Source organism: Hemitrygon akajei, chromosome 30, assembly GCF_048418815.1.
Source record: "Hemitrygon akajei chromosome 30, sHemAka1.3, whole genome shotgun sequence".
Taxonomy (NCBI): domain Eukaryota; kingdom Metazoa; phylum Chordata; class Chondrichthyes; order Myliobatiformes; family Dasyatidae; genus Hemitrygon; species Hemitrygon akajei.
Window position 1 is genome coordinate 9,115,744 of NC_133153.1, and position 26,644 is coordinate 9,142,387.

The window sequence follows — 26,644 nt, forward strand, 5'->3', positions numbered from 1 at the left end:
CTGCGCATCGATTACAGGTTGATTTGGAATGTAAGGGTGCCTCACACGCTATTGTTATTCAAGAAAGTGCTGTGAGGAAGCCAAAATTTAAATGCGGCCGGAGAAAAAGATTCGAACTGAAACACATCAGCCTGCATGGTCTTGACAAAAGGGTTAACTACTTGTGTAGCATTAAAGAATTGGGTGGAAATTCCCATGATGGACTAGGTTGGGGACACGGAGTTAAGAGAATAACCCTCGTGGAAAGGAAAGGCAGGAGAGTACCTCGCCAAATTACTCAAGTTCCCCACGGGGGAACTCCCCGGAAAAGAGGCGATGGTTAATAGAAAATGCCATTTTTAAACAGCAACGCCGGTTGTACGGGTTTGCGCCAAAGCCTGTGAATAATAAAGACAACCCTATTGGAGACCTGCCGGTGAAATAACACGACCGAAACGATTAGTATTTGTATAAACTGTTGTAGATGCACCTTAGCTAAGATCACACCTCCTTAGTTTTGTTGCTGAAGAAAATAAATAAATAGGTGGTTATTGAGCTGAAGTTTGATGCTACAAGACTTTAGTACGGTACGTGATGTTAAGATATTAAAGAAAGGGGCACTGTAATTGTTACCTGTTTAGATACTGACTTGAATGTATAACGGTAGTACTCTGTGAAGAGAAAAGCTTGTGTAGTATGTTAGATTCCAAAAATCCTGTACGACTCTGTACCAACTTGTTTTTAATCGCTGGTAAAAAACTTTTAAGAGGGGAGGTGTTATGACCCCAGCCCCCTCCTTTGTGAGAATCGCAAGAGAGAGAGAGAAGCCTTACGGTTTGGAATGTGGTCTGGCCTCTCAGCCAGACAAAAGCCACGGACATGGCCATTGTCTTGGGAGACACCTTTGTGGAATAAGGGACTGGACTACGTGCAAACCCTCAGGGCAACGTGGGCTGGGTGATGGGGGAAAGATTGCCTCACCCCCACCCTGATTGACATCTACAACCCTGCCAGTCCAGATAAAAGGTGGGCTGCCGAGGCGGGGCCTCAGACGCACCAAGGAGACACACGAAGAAGACACGATAGCGCTTCCCGTCAGAGCGGGAAGCCATTTTGAAGGAAGCCACGTGCGTTAGATTCCGGATCGGGAGTCTGTGGCTGAAACCAAAGGAAAACCATTTTAACTAACAACAGGGATTTGCTTCGCAAAGACGACGGACAAGTGTTCCTTCTTTCTCACCACTCTCTCTCTCCAACACGTGAAATGCCAGCGGTTCCCAAAATGGGAAAGCCTGCAGATTTTGAGTGACTCTTATATTCCATTGGACTCAGTATTATCCCCTAGACAACGATAGAGCTTATTTCTGATTGATTATTACTATACCTGTGCTTTAGATTGAGTTTTGATGACGTATATGATCTGAATGTTTTGTATTAACCATATGTTTGTGCCCCTTTATAAATAAAAAACATTTGAAAATAGTACCATCAGACTTCAGCGGACCTCTCTATCTTTGCTGGTAAGTCACCCAGTTACTGGGAACGTAACAGAACTTAGGAATGAAATTAGGAGAGCTAGAAGGGGCTATGAGAAGGCCTTGGTGAGCAGGATTAAAGAAAACCTGAAGGCATTCATGTGAAGAGCAAGAGGATGAGCCATGTGAGAATTGGACCAATCAAGAGTGATAGTGGAAACGTGCATAGAGTTGGAGGAGGTAGCAGAGGTCCTTAATGAATACTTTACTTCAGTATTCATCAGGGAAAAGGAATTTGATAATTGTGGGGATGACTCACAGTGGACTAAAATGCTTGAATGTATAGACATTAAGAAAGAGGATGCGCTAGAGCTTTTGAAAAGCATTAAGTTAGATAAGTTGCTGAGTGCGGAAGAGATGTATCCAGGCTAATGTGGGAAGTGAGGGAGGAGATTGCTGAGTCTCTGACAATGATCATTACATCATCAATAGGGACGGGACAAGTACTGGAGGATTGGAGGGTTGCAAATGTTGTTCCTTGTTCAAGGAAATTATAGACCAGCGAGTCTGACTTCAGTGGTGGGCAAGTTGTTGGAGAAGATCCTGAGAGGCAGGATTTATGTGCATTTGGAGAGGCATAATATGATTAGGAATAGTCAGTATGGCTTTGTCAAAGGCAGGTCATGCCTTAAGAGCCTGATTGAATTTTTTGAGGATGTGACTAAACACATTGATGAAGGTAGAGTAGTAGATGTAGTGTATATAGATTTCAGTCAGGCATTTGATAAGGTTCCCCATGCAAAGCTCATTCAGAAGGTAAGGAGGCATGGGATCCAAGGGGATCCAAAATTCTGCCCACAGAAGGCAGAAAGTGGTTGTAAATTGTTCATATTCTGCATGGAGGATGGTGACCAATGGCGTTCTGCAGGGATCTGTTCTGGGACCCTTACTCTTTGTGATTTTTATAAATGACCTGGATGAGGAAATGGAGGGATGGGTTATTAAGTTTGCTGATGACACAAAGGTTGGGGTGTTGTGGATAGTTTGAAGGGTTGTCAGAGGTTACAGTGGGACATCGATAGGATGCAGAACTGGACTGAGGAGTGGCAGATGGAGTTCAACCCAGATAAGTGTGAAGTGGCTCATGTTGGTAGGTCAAATTTGAAGACAGAATATAATATTAATGGTATGACTCTTGGCAGTGTGGAGGATCAGAGGGATCTTGGGGTCCGTGGCCAAAGGATACTCAAAGCTGCTGCACAGGTTGACTCTGTGGTTAAGAAGGCGTATGGCGTGTTGGCCTTCATCAACCATGCGACTGAGTTCAAGAGCTGTGATGTAATGTTAAAGCTATATAAGACCTTGGTCAGACCCCACTTGGAGTTCTGGTCACCCGACTACAGGAAGGATGTGGATACTATAGAGAGAGTGCAGAGGAGATTTACAAGGATTTTGCCTGGATTGGAGAACATGCCTTATAAGAATACTTTGAGTGAACTTGACCTTTTCTCCTTGGAGCAATGGAGGATGAGAGGTGACCTGATAGAGGTGTACAAGATGATGAGAAGCATTGATTGTGTGGATAGTCAGAGGCTTTTTCCCAGGGCTGAAATAGCTATCACGACAGGGCACAGTTTTAAGCTGCTTGGAAGCAGGTACAGAGATGTCAGGGGTAAGTTTTTCACAGAGAATGGTGGGCGCAATGGTGGTGGAGGCAGAGACAATAGGGTCTTTAAAGACCCTCTAACTTCCATTAATGCCCCTCCTCCCCTTCTTACCCCATCCCTGACATATTTAGTTGTTTGCCTGTTCTCCATCTCCCTCTGGTGTTCCCCCCCCTTCTTTCTCCTGAGGCCTCCCGTCCCATGATCCTTTCTCTTCTCCAGCTCTGTATCACTTTCGCCAATCACCTTTCCAGCTCTTAGCTTCATCCCACCACCTCCGGTCTACTCCTATCATTTCGCGTTTCCCCCTCCCCCCTCTACTTTCAAATCTCTTACTATCTTTCCTTTTGGTTAGTCCTGATGAAGGGTCTCGGCCCGAAACGTCAACATCGTTTCTCCCTATAGATGCTGCCTGGCCTGCTGTGTTCTACCGGCATTTTGTGTGTGCTGTTGAGGGTCTTTAAAGAGACTCTTAGGTGGAGCTACATGGAGCTTAGAAAAATACAGGGCTATGCAGTAGGGGAAGTTCTAAGCAGTTTCTAGAGTAAGTTGCATGATCAGCACAATATTGTGGGCCAAGGGCGTGTAATGTGCTGTAGATTTCTGTTCAAAGTTCTGTTACCTCTTTTTGTTTGAGTTAGAGCCAGGGTTTACCTGACCAATATTGTGAAAGGCATAAATTTGGGTTTGGTTAATACTAATTTACTCCTGCTAGTGAGAATCTCACAGATCTGTTCTGAACAATAGGATGACACTGGGTTCAAACAAAAATGGCACTTTTAAAAACATAAATATATCAACTAAAGTTGAAATCTCCTAGGTGACAAAAGGAAACTTAGACCCTTAACTGGTAACTAATTTGGCCACACCACACCATAACTGACAGGAGCATCCTAGTGGACAGGTAGTTTCGACTGGAGTAAATCTGAGGAAGGACAGTGATACATAGATAAATGGGAGTCTTTGTAAAGAGGGAGATGAGTAAAGGTGTGTGAGACATGGCATTGAAACCCTGACTATCATAATCAGCAGCAACAAGACCACAACGTTAAATTGAAACTGGACAATCGGAAAAACATTAAAAGATCCCGGCAAGAGGGAGAACGAGGCGCGCCCCCGAGCCCGTGGCGCGGCGAGGGTCGCGAGGAAGTTGTGCCCGTGCGCGTTCGCGGGGGTTCAAGGGGGCGTGCACACGGGCGCGCGTTGGGCGGGGCCTCGGTGCTGATGGACTGCCACGGGAACATGGCCGCGTTACGGGCCGCCAAGAAGGCCTTACGCCTGGAGATGAAGCGGAGGGTAGCGGCGCTGAGTGACACCGAGAAGCACAGGCAGTCGGTGGCTGTGAGCCGGCGGGTGAGTATGGGCCCTCCTGGGCTGGTCTGCTAATTCAGTGGGCCATTGAAGCCAACATTCGTGTGTTTTCTTATTTCCCTGTGCCGCCAACCTCAGCGACCTGGGGCTTGTGCACCGACGCTCCGTTCCTCAGAGTATGCCTCATCTTAACAGTCGTTCCTCATACGTTTCAGGATCTGTCACTCCTTGCCCCTTTCACCCATAATATTATTCCTCACTGAAAATAATGCTCCTTAATGCTAGCGTTTAGTGGGGTATTAAATATGCAAAATTTAGAAGGACGCGGCCCTAACTATGGGTAAATTGGATTAGTGTAGATGGACAACACACCCAGAATGCTTGAGGGACTCAGCAGGTCAGGCATACTGCGAGGTGAATGCCAATGGAGGGAAAAGACCAATCGAGATTCTTCATCAGGGCTGAAAGTTTGGCATGATTGTAGTGGCCAGTTTCTACGCTGGCCACCTCTACAACAGCAGCACCAATTCTTGTGTCATTTGCAGTTTTGTCAATCCTACGTCCATCACTCATTCCCATTCTGATTGTTAGTACACATGACAAGCCTTGACCCTATGCCACCAAATTGTGTGGATTCTGTGGGCTCATATTTTTTTGCCTCTGTAAAATTCTTACTGTAGTCCACGTAGAATACATAAACCGTGCTATCCTCACTGATGCAATTAATTTCAAAATAATTACAATTGTTTTGTGGCAGTAATAAAAATTGCTCATGTTTATTTCTTGTGTTCAAACTCAATACTGATGACATATTTTCTTTTAAGATTATAAGATATAGGAGCAGAATTAGGCCGTTTGGTGCATCGAGTCTGCACCGCCATTTCATCATGGTTGATCCATTTCCCACTCAGCCCCAGTCTCCTGGTTTCTCTTCATAACCTCTCATGCCTTGACTAATCAATAATCTTTATCAACCTCTGCCTTAAAGCTACCCAATGACTTGGCCTCCACAGCTACCTGTGATAATGAGTTCCACAGATTCATTCTCTGACTAAAGAAGTTCCTCTTCGTCTCTGTTCTAAATGGACATCCCTCTCTTCTGAGACTGTTCTTTCCAAGACACCCCACCATAGGAGACATCCTCTATGCATACAATCTTATCAAGGCCTTTCAACATTCGATAGGTCTCAATGTGATTCTCCTCATTCTTCTGAATTCAAGTGAGTACATCAAATGCTCTTCATGTGACAATCCCTGAATTATTGTGAACCTCCTTTGACCATTCTCTAATGTCCAATCCTTTCTTTGATAATAGACTCATAACTGCTCATCAGTGCCTTAGAAAGCCTCAACAGGCTGTCCTTAAAAACTGAGTGACCATGTAAGAAGGGGAATAATGAGGGAGGCCACCAAGAGACTTAAGACAACTCTGGAGGTGTTACAAGGTTCAGTGACTGAGTTGGGAGAGACTGCACACACAGTGATTGTTGTCTGAGTGCTTCACCAGTCACAGCTTTATGGGAGAGAGGAAAAGACAAAGCCCCTGTTGGAAAAAAAACTCACTTGAAATAGCTTTGTTTACTAGGCAGTCTCAAATGCCATTGGCATGGCACAGTAGTTTTGTGCCACCAAGTCAATCCTACAGCCATTGCAAATGCAGTGTTCTGCTACCGCTGATTTCTCTGGGTAACCCAAAGAGATATACCTGCTGTGCTCCTTGATGTAGGTTTCCACTGTGCATTCCGTCTGGCCAATTAGTCAGGGAATCCTGTAAACGCCCGCTGACCTTGAGTCCCAAGTCATCTTTGACCTGCGTAAGCTGTGACTTGAGCTTCCTTACAGGTTTGTTGATAATATTAATCCAGTATTTCTTCAGGATCCTGGTGATCTTTCCAGAAACCGTGGGAAATATGGGGAAGACAGGCGGTGGACATGGGTTCCTCGTTGTTGGGTTTCCTGGTTTTTCTGTCAGCCCTCTTAAAGGCCCAATGGATTTCCTTCACCTAGTAGCCATTCTGTAGGAACGTTATGTGTAATTCTGTAGAAAATTGTGCGTTATTCTCTCTTTGAGACTCTCCAGGTCCAAAATAGTTTTTGCACATTTAATCAAAATAGAAAGAACTGCTCCATGTTGGGGAGGCATGATGGTGGCTGTTTTACAGAATGGCTACAAGGTGAAGGAAATTGAAACTACTGTGCCATGCTAGTGGCTTTTGTGATCTCCTAGTGAAGGAAGTCATTGAAATAAAACTAGAAGGAAAGAATTTTAACAAAGATGAACAACTGGAATTCGATTGTAAACAAGGTGGGATGAGGACTAACCAATCAGGAGGGACAGAATGCAGGGGTATAAATACCAGCTGACAAGACATGGCCAGGCATTATCTTTGAAGATGATGGCAGTGTCTGTCATCAAAACATTGGTTATAATTGTTACCTGTACCTGGCTTGAGGGCTGAGAAGAGTTTGAGTCTTTTTCTGTTGATCAGTGACAAAAAAGCCAAATTAAATCCACTGTAATTCAATGTTGTAAAACAAAAGATGAAAACTTCCAAGGGGAATGAATCCTTTTATAGGCACTGTATAATCATCTTCCAGCTACAACTCAGTGGTGCCCATATTGTCATACCTGCCGATCCGTAACTGTGCTACAAGTTCATCTACCTTATTCCGCATACTGTGTGCATTCAAATTTAACACCTTCAGTTCTGTATTCATCACTCTTTTCAATTTTGGCCATCTTTTACATTACAACTCATCCTGTTGACTGCAATTTTGCTCTAGCCTATCTTGCTAGCAGTCTCACTACACACTACCTCTCTGTGTAAACAAACTGCTCCATCCTCAGTCCTATCACTTCAGTTCCCATCCCCTGTCAAATTAGTTTAAACCCTCCTGAATAGCTTTAGCAAACCTGCCTGCAAGGATATTGGTCCCCCTCAGGTTCAGGGGTAACTCGTCCCTTTTGTAGAGGTTGTACTTTCCCCAGAAGAGATCCCAATGATCCAGAATCTGAAATTCTGCTCCATACACCAGTTCTCAGCCACGCATTTATCTGCCAAATGCAACTATTCTTACCCTCAGAGGCATGTGGCACAGGTAGCAATCCAGAGATTACGACCCTGCAGGTCCTGTTTTTCAGCGTTCTATCTAACTCCTTAAAATCTCCCTTCAGGACCTCCTCACCTTTCCTACCTTTTTCATTGATGCCAATATGTACCAATATTTCTGGCAACTCACCCTTTAGACCGACTTGGGACATTCTTGACCCTGACACCTGGGAAGCAATATACCATCTGCGTGTCTCTATCGCATCCACAGAATCTTTATCGCATTGACTTTCATAAATCAGAGCATTTTGTGCAGGAGTTCAAAGGTTTCAAGGTTCCAAAGGTGCATTTAATGTCAGAGAAATGTATACAATATATATCCTGAAATGTTTTTTTCTTCGCAACCATCCACAAAAACAGAGGAGTGCCCCCAAAGAATGAACAAAGTTAAATGTTAGAACCCCAAAGTTCTCCCCAGCTCTCCTCCCTCCTGTGCGTAAGCAGCAGCAAGCAATGATCCCCCTCCTCCCACCAGCAAAGAAAAGCAATGGTGCCCACCACCGAGCACTCAAGCATACAGCAAAGCAACAGCAAAGACACAGACTTGCATTACTCCAAAGACTACTCGTTCACCCGGTATTCGACATACCACAGGCTCTCTCTCTCATTAATAAGGGAGAAAGAGGTGTCTCTGTTTCACAGCGTGAGGGGAGACATAACAAACAATTTGCTGGTTCACGATGTTAAAAGTCTGTTGTGTCGCTTTTTCCGAGCTCTGTGCCCAAAGATCTCAGGTCTCTGGACACATAGCCATAGATCTTCTGACTCACATGACATACTGGTCTCCTACCGGGACACCGACTTTTGATCTGTCTATTTGCAGAGCCCCGAGATCTTGGTCCTCTGAAGGTGAGCTGAGCTATTAGGCCACGCTCTTGGCACTTTGAATAATGGCCAGTTGTGAAACCCCGAGAGCAGGTTCCATTCCCACAAAGAACCGAATGTTGTGTTGGGATGTTATGTTGAAGTTGTGTAAAACTTCAGTGAGGCCCAATCTGGAGTACTCTGTCCAGTTCGGAAGTTGGGTGAGAGTACAATTGGGCTCATGGATTAAGGGTGAAAGGTGGAAGGTTTAAGGGGAGCCTGAGGGGAACATCTTCACTCAGAGGGAGCTATGAGTGTGGAATGAGCTGTCAGCAGAAGTGGTGGATGTGGATTTGGTCGCAACATTTAAGAGTTGTTTGAATAATGGATGGGATAGGAGGGGGTATGGAGGACTATGGGTTAGGTGCAGGTCCATGATCTAGGCCAGGGATTCTCATCCTGACATCCATGGACTCCTTGGTTAATGATAGGGGATCCATGGCATAAAAATGGCTGGGAACCCCTGATCTAGGCAGAATAGCTGTTTGACACGGAAGAGCCTAATTCTGTGCTGTAGTACTCTATGACTATAAAGGATGTCTTTACTTATTGCAAGATACAAATGAAATGCTTTCTTTTTACGCCCATGAGCAAACAAATCTTGCAGATTAGGAAGGAAGATACAAGATCCTTTTTGGTCATTGACAAAATGAATGCTAGATTTCCATTCCTGTAAACCGCAATGCCATCTTGATTAACCAAATCTGTGAGCGCCAGCATCAGTTCAAACAATCTTCCTTCAAGCTCCATCTTTGTGACTTTGTACACACAGTACTGTGCAAAAGTCTTGACACCTATATATAGCTGGGGTGCCGAAGACTTTTACACAGTACTGTATTTGTCAAAATCTGGCAGGAGCAAAAGATCTTGGGGATGGTGAGGGTGGAGTGCTGTGGACAGCTGGCAGAGAAGGAGTACCGGGGAGGGGGGGGGGTTGTGGTACGGGTGCAGACACACCTCGCCCTGAGATACCAGGCAGCGTCATTTGATTCCAAACGTTTGATTTATTAATCATTGCAGAATGTCTCTCTGGTACTTCCTGCTCCCTCTCCTCTTTTCCCAAACACGATTCCCCTCGCTCTGCTCCCTTCCCATTCTCTGTCCACAATAGAGACCCATATCAGAATCAGGTTTATCACCACTCACATACGTCATGACATTTGCTTTTTTTGAGGCAGCAGTACAATGCAAGACAGAAAATTACTACATTACTGTAAAGGTTCCTAAGGTTGTTATAGCCCGGATGGTAGTGGGGATAAGCTCCCACTACCTATGGCATGCATCTCTAACAACCTCTGACAACCACGTTCAACTCTTGGTCTTCACTTGTGGCTTAGCTACTAGACCAGGCGGGACTGTTTCTTCTTACAAGAGAACGGTCAAAGTTGGACCACTTGCATCTCAAAACCAGTTGCTTTGGGCGGGTGGGGCTCGTCAGCCTTGGATGGCAGCCCACCTAAGAAATGGAAAACTCTGATTTTAAACGCTCCGCTGCCTTGCGGCCATACCCACCCATGGGAAAGGCTTTAGGAGTAAACCCCGAGGAAGAAATTCGGAACTAAGGCAATTTGGTGTTGTTTACAACTTCACTCTGGCAGTCTCTGCAACGACACTGGTGCCAAGCTGTATTGGTACTTGACATTCCTTTGGACTACATCAGTGATGTGGAGAGGGAGTACCCTCTGCATGAGCAACAGCTGGTTCTTCAAATCTTCCCGCCCAGGCTTGCCCCTGGAGAGGACATAGTCCACCAGAAGCGCAAACCCATGGCCCTTGGGATTGATGGCTGCCTACCCTACTATACAAGTCTTTGGCACCCTAGCTATATATACGTGCCTAAGACTTGCACAGGTACTGTATGATTGAATTCATATTTTCTTTCATGTTTAGAAGAGGAGGGGAATGAATAAACAACCATCAGATGGATGGTGATTGAGAAAACTGATCATTCATGCAAATGAAAAGAATGCACAATATGGTGTTGCAGTTACAGAGAAAGTGTAATGCAAATCAAAAAATAAAGTGCAAAAGCTTTAATATGGTACATTGGAAGATCAAGATTTTATCTTTTAGAGTATGAGTCTGATAACAGTGGAATAGAAGCTGTCCTTGATTATGGTGGTATGTGCTATCAAACTTTCGTTCCTTCTGCCGATTGAGGGGTAGGGGAAGAGGAGAGAGAATGAAGGGGGTCCTCGGTAACATTATCTGCTTTTTGGGGCAGTGGGAAGTGTAGACAAAGTCCGTGGAGGTGAGGCCGGTTAGTGTGATGGACTGGGCCGTGTCTGCTGTTTTTTGCAGTTTTGGGCAGAGCAACTGTGATGCATCTAGGTAGGTTACCTTCTATAAAATATGTCAGAGTGTCTGGAGATGTGCTAAATTTCCTTAGCCTTCTGTGGAAGTAGAAGCTTAGTTGTACTTTCTTGACTAGAGTCCATCTGGATGACTCAAGCGGAAGTATTTGATGAACTTGAAGCTCTCAATTATTTCTACCTTGGCACCATTTACATAGGTGTGTTCTCCACTCCACTTCCTGAAGTCATTGTCCAGCTTCTTCATTTTGCTGACACTGAAGAAGGGGTTGTTGTCTGGACACATTGCTGCTGGACTCTGTATTTCCATCTGTTGTTTGGGATCCGGCCCACAATGGTGATGTTAGAACAGAATTTGGCAACACATATTTGACTGTGTAGGGAGTAAAGCAAAGAACTGAGGACACAGCTTTACAGGGCACTGGTGGTGTTGGATCTTTAGGTCCCACACCAACAGGTTCAGGAACAGTTATTACCTTTCAACCATCAGGCCCCTGAACCAGCGTGGATGACTTCACTCACCTCAACACTGAACTGATTGCACAAACTATGGACTCACTTTCAAGGACTCCAAAACTCATGTTCTCAGTATTATTTATTTATTATTATTATTTTATTAGTTCTGCTTTTGCACAGTTTGTCTTCTTTTGCACATTGGTTGTTTGGCTTTGTGTATAATTTTTTCATTGATTCTATTATGTTTCCTTGTATCTACTGTGACTGCCTGCAAGAAAATGAATCCCAGAGTCGTATGTGTTGACATATATGTACTTTGATAATAAATTTACTTTGAACTTTGTCTTTACTGATTGCTATGTTGCTATATATTTCTTATGTAATTGGTTAATTTTCATTTGAAAATTCTTATTGAACTTGATTGCACTACCATTACAAAGAGGTGATTTCAAATCATGACTACGTGTTGTCTCCTTCAACTGTTAGGTTAGTTGATTGATTTAATTAAATCTTCCATGTGGCTTTTTATTTTACTTCTATCTGCTTTTTCTTTCAGTTACTGGCTCATCCCAAATACCAGAACTGCCAAAGAATTGCTGTCTTTTTGAGCATGTCTGATGAAATTCAGACAGAAGATATAATAAAAGATGTTTTCCAGAGTAGCAAAGAGTGCTTCATTCCACGGTACAAGACTGGAAGCAATCGCATGGATATGGTAAAGCTTAGCTCAGTTGAAGAAATCTGCAACCTGCCTGTGACATCCTGGAATATTCAGCAGCCTGCTGAAGATGATTTGCTTGAGGATGCTTTAAACACAGGTTTGTTAAACTTGCAATTAATAGCTTTAAGATTTCAAACACTTTAAATCTTCAGTGCTCTGCTTGGCCTGGACATTGGTCTTTGAAACTATGTTCTCCTCACCAAAAAGACATCGGCCTCCTGTATTTTTATATGCCCTTGCACTGACTGAGCACAGGTTCTGGTGAAATCTTCATCTGTGGGTTTATTTCCTCCAGACTTCCTTACTCAATGCTGTCATTGCTGGGCTCCCATCTTCCACCCTTCTTAAACCTGATCCCTCTGCTGGGTGAACATTGTTGACTGCTAAAGCAGCAGCCTCCTGATCTTGATATTTCATCTGTGTTCAAGTAGCGTTTCCTTTTTCTCATGACCTCTTCCAGCCCTACAGCTGTTTTCCTCTGTTCTGACCACTATACTCCCAAGCAAGAAATACCTATTCCTCCAATCACAAGCAAGGGAAAATCCACAGATGCTGGAAATGCAAGCAACGCACACAAAATGCTGGAGGAACTCAGCAGGCCAGGCAGCAGCCAGCTGAAGTTACTCATTTCTATAGATGCTGTCTGGTTTGCTGAGTTCCTCAAGCATTTTGTGTCTGTTGCCTATTCCTCCAATTCAGTTTTGTTTGCTAAAATGATTCACTTTAAACTATGTGAATTTCATCCATGATTGGTCCACTGTGGTGAAAATCTGGCTTGATTATTAATGAAACAGAAAAGAATGTATGTTTTCAAGAAGTAATTCATGGTTTTCAGCTTCTGTCCGTATTGTTCTGCTGGTTATTTGCTTTGTTACTTTGTTCTATTTTCACCGACATAGAATTTGATTAATATGAACTTTGGTTGCTTCCCAAAACTGATGAACTAAAATCTGTTTGTCTTTGCATCATTAGTGAAACCTCAGTTTCTTAGTAACTGTAAGTATTTAAATGGAATTCAATTGTAAACAAGGTGGGACAGTGGAAACCTGATTGGATGAGGACTAACCAACCAGGAGGGACGGATGACGGGGGTATATATACCAGCAGACTAGACATGCCTAAGCATCATCCCTGATGAAGATGGCAGAGTTTGTCATTGAAACGTCAGTTAAAGTTGATACCCATACCTGGCTGGAAGCTGGAGAAGTGTTTATTCATCAGATACGCTGGGAAAGTACTAGATCCTTTTTATAAAAGTCATAAGAGAAATGATGGCAAAATGTGTGACTGGAATTCAAAAAAAGTGATATTTACAACTCTTTGGGCCAAAGAAAGCTGCTTGTTGGCCTACAGTGTTTCAACTGAAATAGAACATATCTAGATAAAATTAAATGATGTTGGGGTCTCGTTTTATTTCTGGACAAGGTGACAGAATATTGCCCACAGGTTCCTCAGCAGTGCCCAAATATTGCCTACTTGCTGTGGTTTCAGATTGTTGTTTGATTCACTATATAAAAAAAAGTCTGCCATTTTCTTGTGGATAAAATAAAGCTATGAGATTGAAATAGAAAATTGTTCCATATCACTGGAAATTCAAGCCGACACTTGCAGGCCTGAGTCACATTGTGCATCTAATATGATTTCAGCAGCAGACAGGTATAAAATGACGCACTGCACTTTTCACGTGAAGCACTTCATTGTACACTGGATATACAAAGCTGTGCACTGAAAATGGGGAGGTGGGTCTAGTATAAATAGCTTCTTATTCCCAATATTATATTTTCCAGATCTAATTTCACTCTACTGCTCTCTCTAGATATCCTTTAATATCTGACAGCCTAATCAGAGTCTCTCCAAGTTCTTTCCAATATTTAACTTGCTCCAAGTCTACTTTTGTATCTGATTCTTATGGCTTTTGGAACTTTTCCTTTTTGAAGACAATTCACTTATTTAAAAAAAAAAGACCATGAAAAACAGGTTATATTCTCCTTCTGTGTTTACAACTTAATAGGAACCGCATTGAACTGCTTCTATGCAATTACATCTCTCCTTAAGCAAGGACACAAAAGTGTAAAGAGTGTATCCAGAGGGTTTCACCGATTTCTTGAACAGTTGCAGCAAGACTTTCTTACTTTGTCATAAAGGCCAATGCACCATTTGTGTTCGTAATTATAAAATATAGGAGGAGAATTAAGCCATTTGACCCATTGAGTGGCTCCGCCATTTTATCATGGCTGATCCATTATTTGTTGTGCCAACTTGTAGACTTTCTTTGTTTTTTGAATGGGGGCTGTCAGACCTGTCTTTACCATTCTGTAGTCTCTCTCCGTTTACACAATATTCTGCTTTTCTATTCTTGCAACCAAACTAGATAACTTCTAAAACGCGCTACACTGGGCAATCTTATATAAAACTAAGCCCTAACCTGTAAAATAATTACTTACGACTTTATTTTAACTTTGGTGACTTTTTATTTTTTGTATTTTTTTCTTGTGATAAGATGCTTAAACTTGTCTCTTGATAAGACAGAGCTGAAGTTTTTTGTGTCATATGTTCCTTGATTCAAATCGGTTCAGTTTTCTGATGTTACTTTAAATGACCTGCATATCAAGATCTGCTCTACTTTTGGAAATCTTGACAAGTTAAAGTGTTTTATTTCTATGTTCTTTCTTTCTCAATGTATTACCTCACATTTATCCAGAGTGTCAGTCTGTTTCATTGTGCTATTGGGATTCCTCCTGTAGTATAATATATTCTACCTAATAATTTGTCCTGCCACTGATTTGTGAGAAAATTCTAGTATTAGCCTCTTGCTTCAATAAAGATTCTCTTAATAATAAAATTGTTTATGCATAATTATAACTGAGTAGAGCTTCACGGGTCCTCCTAAGATCATCTAGATTTCTCTTCATTGTGAGGTGCTGTTGTAGTACCTCATACTCCTATATATGTACCTTTGCATTTCCCTAATGACTTTGCATAGTTCTAGGTCAGTACTTCCACTTTTTATAAAAATTAAAGCACTGGCTTTCAGATTACTTAATTTCAAGAGTTAGTGTTTCAAGGTTTCAAGTGCATTTATTATCAAAGAATGTATATGTTATACAGCTTTGAGATCTGCTTGCTTATAGGCAGTTGTAAAGCAAGGAACCCGAAAGAACCCAATTTGAAAAAAGACCAGCCACCCCTCCCCTGTGCTCATAGAGAAAGAAAACATAAAACAAATCATAGAAACAACAACAGCATTCTGAACCAACTTGTGTCCTTGGAGCAGCCTGGTGCTGGCCCAAAGCCTCAGTGTTAAGTTCATCATTTTAGTCATGCAAATGGCCCCAAAGTTCACAGACATGAAGCGCAGCAGTGGGGGTAGTCTCAGGACCTTAGTGTTGCAGAGAGAGGTGCCCCAGACTATCTGGGCTGGCATTTCAATTGTCTGAACTTCACACTAAGAGCTGGGCCCTGCTGCCGGCGAATTGCTGCTGGCCTAGATTTTACTGCTGAAGGAGTTGTTCTTGACCTCTCCAAATTGGCGCGGCACCCTGAGCGATCCAACCTCGTACATCTCTTGACACCCTGCCTTTCCATCTATATGGACCGGCATTTAGATTGTCCAAACAGTGGATTGTACTTTGCATTAGGACCTGGGCCTTGCCGCAGTGAGTCGCTCTGGGCTTTCAACACGCTGCCCATCAAATTGCTTTGGACTTGGATTTCACTGCTGAAGAAGCAGTTCTTGTCCTCTCCAATTTGGCTCGACGTTTAGAGTGATCCCCACCCCCCGTACCAAGGTTAGTTGAACGAGCATCGGAACTCCTCTGTCCCATCTTCTCCCCTCTGAATCACTCACTCCAACCTGCAAGGCTTGAACTCTAAATGTGCTGATTCTGCAGCGCAACAGCAGGGCACGTCCTGCAAATTCACTTTGCCTTTGCTCGTTTCTTGATTGTTTGTGGTGATGGTTTGCCACAATTTACTTCAAAAAAAGTGTTGATAATGGTTTTTACTGAATTCCTTTGCTTTCAAGCTACCAGTGAGCTGTCATATCTTCGGTAGCACCATCTTAAACCGGAAGTGGTTTAGAGTTAAACTAAAATCAAAGTTATTTTATAGAATACATAGAGTTGTATTATGACAGCAGACAATGCAGACAATACAGTTATGATATTTAATCTTCAGATTAAAAAATTTGAATCCTAATTGCTGAACATATTCCATGGCCAATTTGCTTCCTCTCTCCCCACATCCATTTATTCAATCAAATCTTGACTTAGTTTTTGCTGCAACTGTCAAGACTTATACAAAGTCTGTAAATACCTCTGTGACATCTCTTCCACCCCCAGATCTTATTTTACATTAGTCATCCTCCTAGTTTTGTGCTTTTACAATTATAAATTACTCTGTTACCCATTAATCTACATTATTTTAAAGAATGAATAATTTTAAAATCCTAGGTTTTGGAAATCTAAGTTAAAGCAGATTAAGACACCGAGCAATAAAATAAGGAAAATTCTAGGAAATGTCTGTTGGTTCCAACAAGATTCCATCACTGGATATGCTTCTGCCTCCCTTTCAGCATTTTATTGGAATTGCTTTCTTTATAATCTCTTGGTTCACTCCTCAGCTGTCAGTGTACTTTCTGTACATTGTAGGAGGGAGTTGCAACACCCATACTTTCACATCTTCCCTTCTCATTATCTGGGATTCTGGCAGTCTTTTTCAGTGGAGAAGTGTTTCACTTGCACTCCATCCAAACCAACATACACCACTGAGAGTTTGCATTTCTACAGTGGAGAAAACAAGTCTGGATTGTGTGGTGGTTTTTCGCCACCCATCCACTCAGTCTGCAAGAGTAAACCTGAGCTTTACTACTATTCTGACCTTCCTGTCATCTGTGGCCTCCTAAAATGTCACAATAAAGTCCTATGCAAACTCAAGGAATAATACCTCATATTACAGCCTGTAGTACTCAATATAATGTTGTTCAATTTTAGATAATTTGCTCTCTTTTTGTTTGTATGGAAGTGGTTATTATTGCTTGCCTTTTTAAAAATTATATATAGTCTGGTCTGCTGGGCTTGTCACGGTGGGCGAGATTGTATAACTCAGAAACATAGAAAACCTACAGCACAATACAGGCCCTTTGGCCCACAAGGTTGTGCCGAACATGTCCCTACTCTAGAAATTACTAGGCTTACCTATAGCCCTCTACTTTTCTAAGTTCCATGTACTTATCCAAGAGTCTCTTAAAAGACCCTATAGTATCTGCATCCACCAGCTTTGCTGGCAGCCCATTCTACACACTCACCATTCTCTGAGTAAAAATAACTTACCCCTGACATCTCCTCTGTACCTACTCCCCAGCACCTTAAACATGTGTCCTCTTCTGGCAACCATCTCAGCCCTGGGAAAAAGCCTCTGACTATCCACACAATCAATGCCTCTCAACACCTTATACACCTCTATCAGGTCACCTCTCATCCTCCGTCGCTCCAAGGAGAAAAGGCCAAGTTCTCTCAACCTATCCTCATAAGACATGCTCCCCAATCCTGGCAACGTCCTTATAAATCTCTGCACCTTTTCTATGACTTCCACATCCTTCCTGTAGTGAGGCGACCAGAACTGAGCACAGTACTCTAAGTGGTGTCTGACCAGGGTCCTATATAGCTGCAGCATTACCTCTTGGCTTGTAAATTCAATTCCATGATTGATGAAGGCCAATATACTGTACGCCTTCTTAACCATTGAGTCAACCTGCGTAGCTGCTTTGAGCATCCTATGGACTCGGACCCCAAGGTCCCTCTGATCCTTCACACTGCCAAGGGTCTTACCATTTATACTATATTCTGCCATCATATTTGACCTACCAAAATGAACCACTTCACACTTATCTGGGTTGAACTCCATCTGCCACTTCTCAGCCCAGTTTTGCTTCCTGTCAATGTCCCGCTGTAACCTCTGACAGCCCTCCACACTATCCACAACACCTCCAATCTTAGTGTCATCAGCAAATTTACTAACCCATCCCTCCACTTCCTCATCCAGGTCATTTATAAAAATCACGAAGAGTGAGTGTCCCAGAACATATGCCTGAGGTAACCAATCTCCATGCAGAATATGACCCGTCTACAACCACTCTTTGCCTTCTGTGGACAAGCCAGATCTTGATCCACAAAGCAATGTCCCTTGGATCCATGCCTCGTTACTTTCTCAATAAGCCTTTCATGGGGAACCTTATCAAATGCCTTGCTGAAATCCATATACACTACATCTACTGCTCTTCTTTTATCAATGTGTTTCGTCACATCCTCAAAAAACATTAATAACATATTACACATACAAAGACGCTTAATTGGATTTTAAGTGCCATGTAATTTTAACAATAAGAGGAATTTCCTTTGTTCTACCCATTGTGGTCTCCTACCTTCTCTGATATCTTGACTGACTAACTTTCTTTCTCAGTTCTGCTAAAGGGCCCTTGACCTCAGGCCTTAACTTTTCCTCTTTCCACAACTGTCTGAGCTGCAGAATTTTTCTGCTTTTATTCATGTTCCTGTTAAGGTAAAAGGCAAAGGTGCTGGGAGTAGGAAACCTTGGATATTAAGGGATACTAGACAACTGGGTGACCTGTTGGGGCACCCTTTGAGAGAAAGGCAGTGCAGTCTGATGTGACCAGAATGAACATTAAATTTTCCTGAATGCTATTGCTATCGCTTTGCTTTGGAAATTAAAGAAAAACTCTGTTTATTAAAGAAGAACGATATGTAGCAAGGAAAATATAGCTCCTCGTTTAACAAAGTTCACTTGATGTGCATTTCTCTGCTCCTTTGTCTCTTCCTCCCTCCTCCTCCTATGCCTGTTGTTGTCATTCTGGAGACATGCAGCTCTTTCATCCTTCATCTCGTCATCTCTTCTACCATTTGTTCTTTCTCTCTGATCCTGGAGTCGTGCGGCCCTGGCCTCATCCGATTCTTGTTCTCTCCCTCTCCTTGCTGCTTCCCAACTACTTTTGGCATCATCTCTTGACCATAATGTCCCCCTTCTCTTCCCGTGCGGCATAATTAGGCTGTCCATATTTTTTTTACCCTAATGCTGGATAGAAGGTACGAAGCAGTAACCCCAAAGCCTCCAGGATGCTGATTTTTCTTGATGATGTGGTTGGCACTTTACTAAATGGATGTGATATAGTCACCACTGTCCTTTGACTGCAGCGAAGGGTTTGATGGGTGTTTCGAAGTACGTCATTACAATAAGATTTAATTATCCCTTATTGATGAGTGGCAGTTTGATCTGTCCCAATCCTCCACGTGCTGATGGTGATTATCAGAATGTGACCACTCGAAATAGAGCTGCCCTATCCCTTTTGCTCCGCTTGGTGTCGCTGCTGAGGCTGGCCGTGTGCATGCGTCGTGGCATCGCAGTTTCCATGAAAGGTGGAATCAGGTCATTGTAGAAAATGGGGCCTGTTGATTGACGAGTGAGCAATTTTATAGGAATATATAACCCTGAACTTTGCATGCATTCTGTAAGTTAGTGCATTTTAAGTCGATTTAGTCAAAAAAAGTGCTGCTGTAATGCACTGTTTGGGCTAATTGGAGGTCACAAACTGAGAATGAGAGTTTTAGTAGTATATAGATTGTAACTCTGCTCAAGAAAAAAGAGGCTTGGGTCAGATACAGACAGCTGGGATCAAGTGATCCATTGGAAATATAGAGAGGATACTGGAATATATACAAAAGTGAAATTAAGAGGGCAGTGTTGGGTCATGAGATGGGTTCGCAGAGAAAATTAAGGAGAATCCCAAAAGATTTTTAAAGTATATGAAGGGAAAATAAGGGCCCTTAGCAGAGTTTCCCTATATTTTGTTTTACAACTGCATGGACAAACCATTGCTCTGAGCAGGAATTATTTACACAGCCTGAAAACTGCTCGGCACTTTAAATGAAATTCTTTTTGCAATATGCATACTATGAATGTTTAGAATGAAAATTGAAAAATCATATACTTTTGATTTTACTTATTAACTGAAGAGTATAATGAAATACAGTACAACAAAAATCTTTCACGTTTTGTAAACTTTTTCTTGGCTATCTTTATTACAAATCCAGAGTCTATAAACACTTTTCCTTAAAGTTCTAATAGCTAGGTGTGGTAATGGGGTAAGCTTCCACTACCTATTAAATGCTCTCAATGGCGTGCACCTCAAATAGCCTCTGACAACCAAATCCAGCTCCTGGCCTTCACATGTGACTTAGCTACTAAGTCTGGTGGAACTACTTCCGAGAGGAGAAGGGGTAAAGGTGGGTGCCTCGAAATCATTTGTTTTGGTCAGAAGGTGCTCACCAGCTGTGGTCGGCAGTTCATCTCAAACCTCCACTGCCTTATGGCTATGCCCACACATGGAAAAGGTTTCTGGAGTAAACCCCAAAGAAACACCTGGAGCTGAAGTCCCAAAAGCTGTTCAACTTTGACTGGCAACTCCTGTGATGCCGCTGGTGCCAAACTGTATTGGTCTCTGCCATTTCTTTGGATTAATCAGCCGTGGAAAGGGGGAGCCTGCTACATGGGCAACAGCTTGCTCTCCATATTGTACCACCCTGGTATATGTGCTGGCTTACGTATCATGTAGACAGCTAGGATGCAATATCTGTGGTTGACCCTGACAAAAGGAGGGTCTCAAACACTGACCAGGTTAACTTTGCACTTAGGTGAAAAATACATCATAATCCTTAATAGATCAACCAAATGTTCGACTTCTAGTCTGTTTCTGGATTTACATTTGGCTGCATTCATAAGACTGAATCCACATTTGTAGTCAGCATTAGAAGCTTGAAATGTCCCAACAATGTCAGAATATAGAATTTTTCACATCAAACAAACATAAATCATAACTCAACACAAGTAAATGGTGTCGGCATTCAGTGAACTGGTGGATTATTAACAACGTACGACTTTCATAAATAAGAGAAAATCTGCAGATGCTGAAAATCCAAGCACACACCCAAACTGCTGGAGGAACTCAAACTCAGCAAGCTGGCAGCATCTATGGAAAAAAAGTGCAGTTCTGTACATTTCCCTACAGATGCTGCCTGGCCTGCTGAGTTCCTCCAGCATTTTGGCTGTATTGTTTTGCCTTCCATTCTGTGTTTATCGTTACAAATTGTAACAATGTTGTAACTTAGATAGATAGATACTTTATTCATCCCCATGGGGAAATTCAACTTTTTTCCAATGTCCCATACACTTGTTGTAGCAAAACTAATTACAGACAATATAAAAACATTGACGCTCTAAAATGTTTCAAAGTAAAATGTGGTATGTTTAATATTTAGAAAATTTATGCAATATTATTCATTAACACATGATTACAGGATATTTCACAATTAACATAGCTTTCAAAATTATATTAACATATAAAAGAAAGTTCTAGCTGTGCAGCAACAAAGGCTACGTATGGGAGCATTTCAGTTACTGTGGGGCTGCACATCCGCACAGCTTAGAGGCAACAGTGACCTTCAGAGACCAGAAATCCAAGTCTGGAGCAGCTGGTTAAAGACAAAGTTCTCAGTGATTATTTTTCCTCTGTTTTACCATGAAAAAATGTGACGACTTGAGAGCCTGACAATGAGTGGAGATGTTTTGGGAGCAGTTCATTTTACAGAAGAGCTATGTTATGTGTTAATATTTAGGAAGATATATAAATCTCCAAATCTGGACAAGGTATTGTATATCCAAGAACATTATGGGAAGCTAGAGAAGAAATTGTGAGAACGCTCACTGAGATATTTGTAACATCACTATCCTCTGGTGAGAGCTGGAAAACTAGAGGATAGCAAATGTGCCTTTATTTAAGAAAGACTATACAGTAATTAAAAGTCCTGGTATTTGTTGACCTATTAGCCTAATAATCTGTAGTAGATGAATTGCTGGGAAGCATTCTGAGGGATAAGATTAATTACATCTGGAAAAGCAAAGATTGATTATGGGTAGCCAGAATGGCTTCATGCATGGGAGATTTTGTGATACAAATTTGATTGAGGTTTTTGATGAAGTGAGGGAAAGATTGACATGAAGGGTATGTAGTTGATGTCTTATGTATGGATTTCAGTAAGTGTTTTGGTAAGGTTTTGTTTGGTTGGCTGCTCTGGAAGGTTAGATTGCATAGCTAGCAAACTGGATTCAAAATTGGGTGGTAGGAAACAGGATAAAAGTGAAAGGATGCTTCTCGGACTGGAGGACTGAAAGCGTTGGGCCTTTTGCTAATTGCATTCTGTATTAATGATTTGGATGAGAATATATGAGGAATAGTTAACATGTTTGCAAATAACACAAAAGTAGATGGTGTCACACAGTGAAGGTGAGTATCAAGATCAACTGGGTGAGTAGGTAGAGGAATGCAAATGGAAATTAATTCAGATGTGTGAAGTGTTATGCTTTATAAAGGTAAATCAAGGCAGGATTTTTACATTGAATGTAAGGGTCCTGGGTACAGTTGTAAAATGGGTACAGAATACAGGTACACAGTTCTCTTAAAATAGCATCACAGGTGGACAAGGTGGTGACGATAGCCCCTAGCATGCTGCCTTCATCAGTCAGGGCACTGAATATAGAAGTTGAGAGGTTATGTTGTAGTTGTACAAGATGCTGATGAGACAACACTTGGAGTGCTGTGTTCAGTTTTGGTCACCATGTTATAGGAAAGATGTAACTAAGTTGGAAAGTGGGATATGGGCCAAGTGTTACAAATTGGCATTAATTTGAATATACATTTGGTTGACATGGACAAGTATGAGCCAAAGGCCTTATTCCATGCTGTATTACAATTCTCTAACTTGATCATGTATTGGGATAGTCGATTGTTTGAAGAACTTTGGGAATATATTGCCCTTTTGTTAGTAGCTGCTTGAACACATTTCTCATAGTGTCACAGAATCATACAGCATGGAACTAGAATTAGAATTTATTTAAATCTTACATCTATCCCACAATGTGAGGGAAACATCTTTGTGTATTGACTCTATTGCAATATACAGATGTGAATTTAAAAGTGTAGTGGCTTTTAGAAAGAAGCTGTCCTGTAGTCTGTTGGTAGTGGTTTTAATGCTGTGGTACTGTTTGCAAGACGGAAGTAGTTGAAGTCATTTATGGTTGAGGTGACTGGTGTCCCCGATTATCTTCCAGACCTTCTTTCTGCACCTGTTTCTAGAAATGTCCTCAAATGAGGGAAATTCACATCCGCAGATGCCCATGCTATCCATACCACTCTCTGCAGTGCCCAGCGATCAAGTTTGGTGCAACTCCTGTACCAGGCGGTGATACAGCCAGTCAGTGTACTCTCAGTGGTGACCCTGTAGAAGGTCTTGAGGATTTGGGGGTCCATGCTGAACTTCTTCAGTCATCTGAGGTGGAAGAGATGCTGTTGTGCTTTTTCTGCCACACAGCTGGTGCGTTCAGTCCAGGTGAGCTAATCAGTGATGTATATACTGAGGAAATTGAAACTACTCACCCTATCAACTGCAGACCCATCGATGTTGATCGGCCGAGCCTGTCTCCGTTTCTCCCGTAATCCACATTCAGCTCTTTTTTTTGACATTGAGGGAGAAGTTGTTATCCTGGCACCATTGTGTCAGGGTGTCAACCTCTCCTCTGCAGGCTGACTCATTACTGCTAGAAATAAGGCTGATCAAAGTTGTGTCATCTGTGAATTTGATCAGCAGATTGGAGCTGTATGTGGCAGTACAATCATGGGTATAAAGGGAGTATAGAAGGGGACTCAGGACACAACCCTGGGGGGCACCTGTGTTGAGGGTCAGAGAGGCAGAAATGAGGGACCCCATCCTTACCACCTGTCGGTGATCTGATAGGAAGTTTAGGATCCTGCTGCACAAGGTGGGGTGCAGGGTAAGGTCTCTGAGCTTCCTGCCAAGTCTGGAGGGAATTATGATGTTGAATGCTGAACTGTAGTTCAGGAACAGCATTCTAACGTATGTATCCCTCTTCTCCAGGTGAGTGAGGATGGTGTGTAGTGCTGTGGCTGTGGCACCCTCGGTAGACTGATTCCGTCGGTAGGTGAATTGTAGGGGGTCCAGTGTGGGTGGTAGGATACTGCAGATGTAGTCTTTAACAAGCATCTCAAAGCATTTGCTTAAAATTGAGGTGAGTGCGACAGGGCGCTAGTGGTTCAGGCGTGCTACCTTGGTTTTTGTGGCAGGCCATTTGGCCTTCCTTGTCCATGCTGACTGGGAGAGCTCTCTATGCTTAAGCTGATTCAAGTGCAATCTGAGGTACTTAAATGTGGTTAGCAACCCATCTTTAAGCAGTGGAGGTAGTTCATTCCAGTTAATCACCTCACTCTGACCATCTCCACAAAATTCATTTGCATGTACATGGTCCATGGAGGAGTTTATCTCCGCTCTGTAAGATGCCATCCTCCATGTAACTTAAATGGCATTAGGCTGACCAGGTAATGTGATCTCTCCACTTCTCACCCCCATCATGGATCCTATCCCTGGTTCCACCAACCCCAGCAGCTGGTTGCAATCCTATCTCCTGGTTGCATTCCCTGAAACACCTCCCTTTCCCCACACAGTTTCAATTTCATACCTAAATAAAGCTCCTCATGCCCCCATGTTGGATCTCATCTCTTACTTAGTATGTCCTTTCCCACATGGAACATTTGTTTACTATCTCTCTCTCCTCCCCCTCCCCCTCTCCCTCTCTCTCCATTCAGTTGCTGTTCAATTTTGGGAACTTGCTTCCCAAGAGGGTGTGGTGACTCAAGTCACTGAACAGAGATCAGTAGGCTGAGACTGGAAAATCTGAAGATGCTGTAAGTCCAAGCAACACACGCAAAATACTGAAGGAACTCAACAGGTCAGGCAGCACCTCTGGCAAAGCATAAACAGTCAACATTACGAGTTGACACCCTTCAGCAGGACCTATGAACTTCATCAGTCCTGATGAAGGGTCTCAACCTGAAATGTCAACTGTTTACTCTTTTCCATTGATGCTGTCTGACCTTTGAGTTCCTCCAGCAGTTTGCATGTTACAGAGATCAGTAGGCTTTTAGTTCCTACCGAATCAAGGGGCATGGATTTCGTGCAGGAATGCAGTGCTGACATGAAATATCTATCAGGTTCTTCTTAAATGGTGGAGCAAACATGAGGGTCAAATGGTTCTTTACTACTCCTGCTTCTATTTGTTATGTTCTTAGTGAAGAGACTTCCTTTGACATTATGCAACGTGATCTTTTACATTGATCTGGAAGGGAAGAGAGGGCTTTAGTTTAATGTGACACCATGACATCCTGCTACTGGATTAGATTGTGTTACGTATCCTGTAACTGGATCACTTACCAGCAAAGATAGAGAGGTCCACTGAAGTCTGGTGGTACCATCTTTAAACATTTTTATTTATAAAGGGGCACAAAAGGAAGGTTAATACAAACATTTTGATAACATACGTCGTCAATGCTCAATCTAAAGTGCAGGTATAGTAATGATCAATCAGAAAAAAGCTCTATCGTTGTCTAGGGGATAATATCTTGTCCATTCAAAAGTCGGCAGGCTTCAGCCTTTTGGGAACCGCTGGGTTTCCCGTGTTGGAGAGAGAGAGAGAGATTGGTGAGAAAAGGAACACTTGCCTGGGTCCTTCCGAAGCAAAGCTGTGGAATCAGGGGAGCAGGCTTTCCTGTTAGTTAAAAGCGATTTTCCGTGATTCCAGCCACAGACTCCCGATTCGGAATCTAACGCACGTGGCTTCCTTCAAAATGGCTTCCCGCTATGATGGGATCGCTATCGTGTCTCCTTGGTGCGTCTGGAGGGGTCGTCCCCCCCAGACCCTCCTTTATACTTCCTCACGGGATTACAGGTGTCAATCTCTCTCTCAACCAGCCCACTTTGCCCGAGGGCTTTACACGTGGTCTTCATGAGACAATAGTCAAGGTCGCCTTATTCTGCATCCCGGTGGAACGCGGTATTCAGCACGTCTCTCTCTCTCGGGTCATTGACCCCCCCCTTCACTAGGGCTCTTGCAATTCTCACAAAGGAGGGGGCTGGTATCATAACACCTCCCCTCTTAAATGTTTTTTACCAGCGGTTAAAAACAGTGGTATAGAGTCTTACAGGATTTTTGAATCTGCCACAATACACAAGCTTTTCTTTTCACAGAGTACTACTGTTATACATTCAAGTCAGTATCTAAACCGTTAAAGATTACAGTGTCCCTTTCTTTAATATCTTAACATCGTGTACCGTACTAAAAATCTTGTAGCATCAGACTTCAATTCAATAACCAGCTATTTATTTTTTTCTTCTTCAGCAACAAAATTAAGGAGGTGTGATCTTAGCTTAGGTGCATCTACAAAAGTTTATGCGAATACTAATCATTTCGGTCGTTTCACTTCACCGGCAGGTCTCCAAAGGGGCTGTCTTTATTATTCACAGGCTTTGGCGCAACCCCGTACAACCTGCTTTGCTGTTTAAATAATGGCATCCGCATTAACCGTCGCCTCTTTTTCGGTGAGTCCCCCCGTGGGGAACTTGAGTAATTTGGCGTGGTGAACTCCCGCCCGTCTCGTTCATTGGGGTCATCTTATCAACACCACTTAGACCATTTCCACCCAATTCTGTAATGTTACCCAGGCGGCTAGCCCTTTTGTCAGGACCATGCAGGCTGATGGGTTTCAGTTCGAACCTTTCCCTCAGGCCGCATTTAAATTTCGGCGTTTTCACAGCGCTCTCTTGAATAACAACAG

The 26,644-nt window shown here is 42.7% G+C and overlaps 1 protein-coding gene across 2 annotated transcripts in view; it reads left to right on the forward strand.

The window, feature by feature from the left end:
- The first annotated feature begins 4,301 nt into the window (after positions 1 to 4,301).
- Positions 4,302 to 26,644, forward strand: part of mthfs (5,10-methenyltetrahydrofolate synthetase (5-formyltetrahydrofolate cyclo-ligase)) — a 54,211-nt gene continuing 31,868 nt past the window's right edge. The window contains exons 1-2 of one of the 2 annotated variants that reach the window (XM_073032963.1): positions 4,302 to 4,471; positions 11,728 to 11,989. In XM_073032963.1, the coding sequence (XP_072889064.1) occupies positions 4,343 to 4,471; positions 11,728 to 11,989 (391 nt within the window). In that variant the 5' untranslated portion in view covers positions 4,302 to 4,342. The remainder of the gene's footprint in view (positions 4,472 to 11,727; positions 11,990 to 26,644) is intronic. The other variant, XM_073032964.1, reaches the window with a different exon arrangement.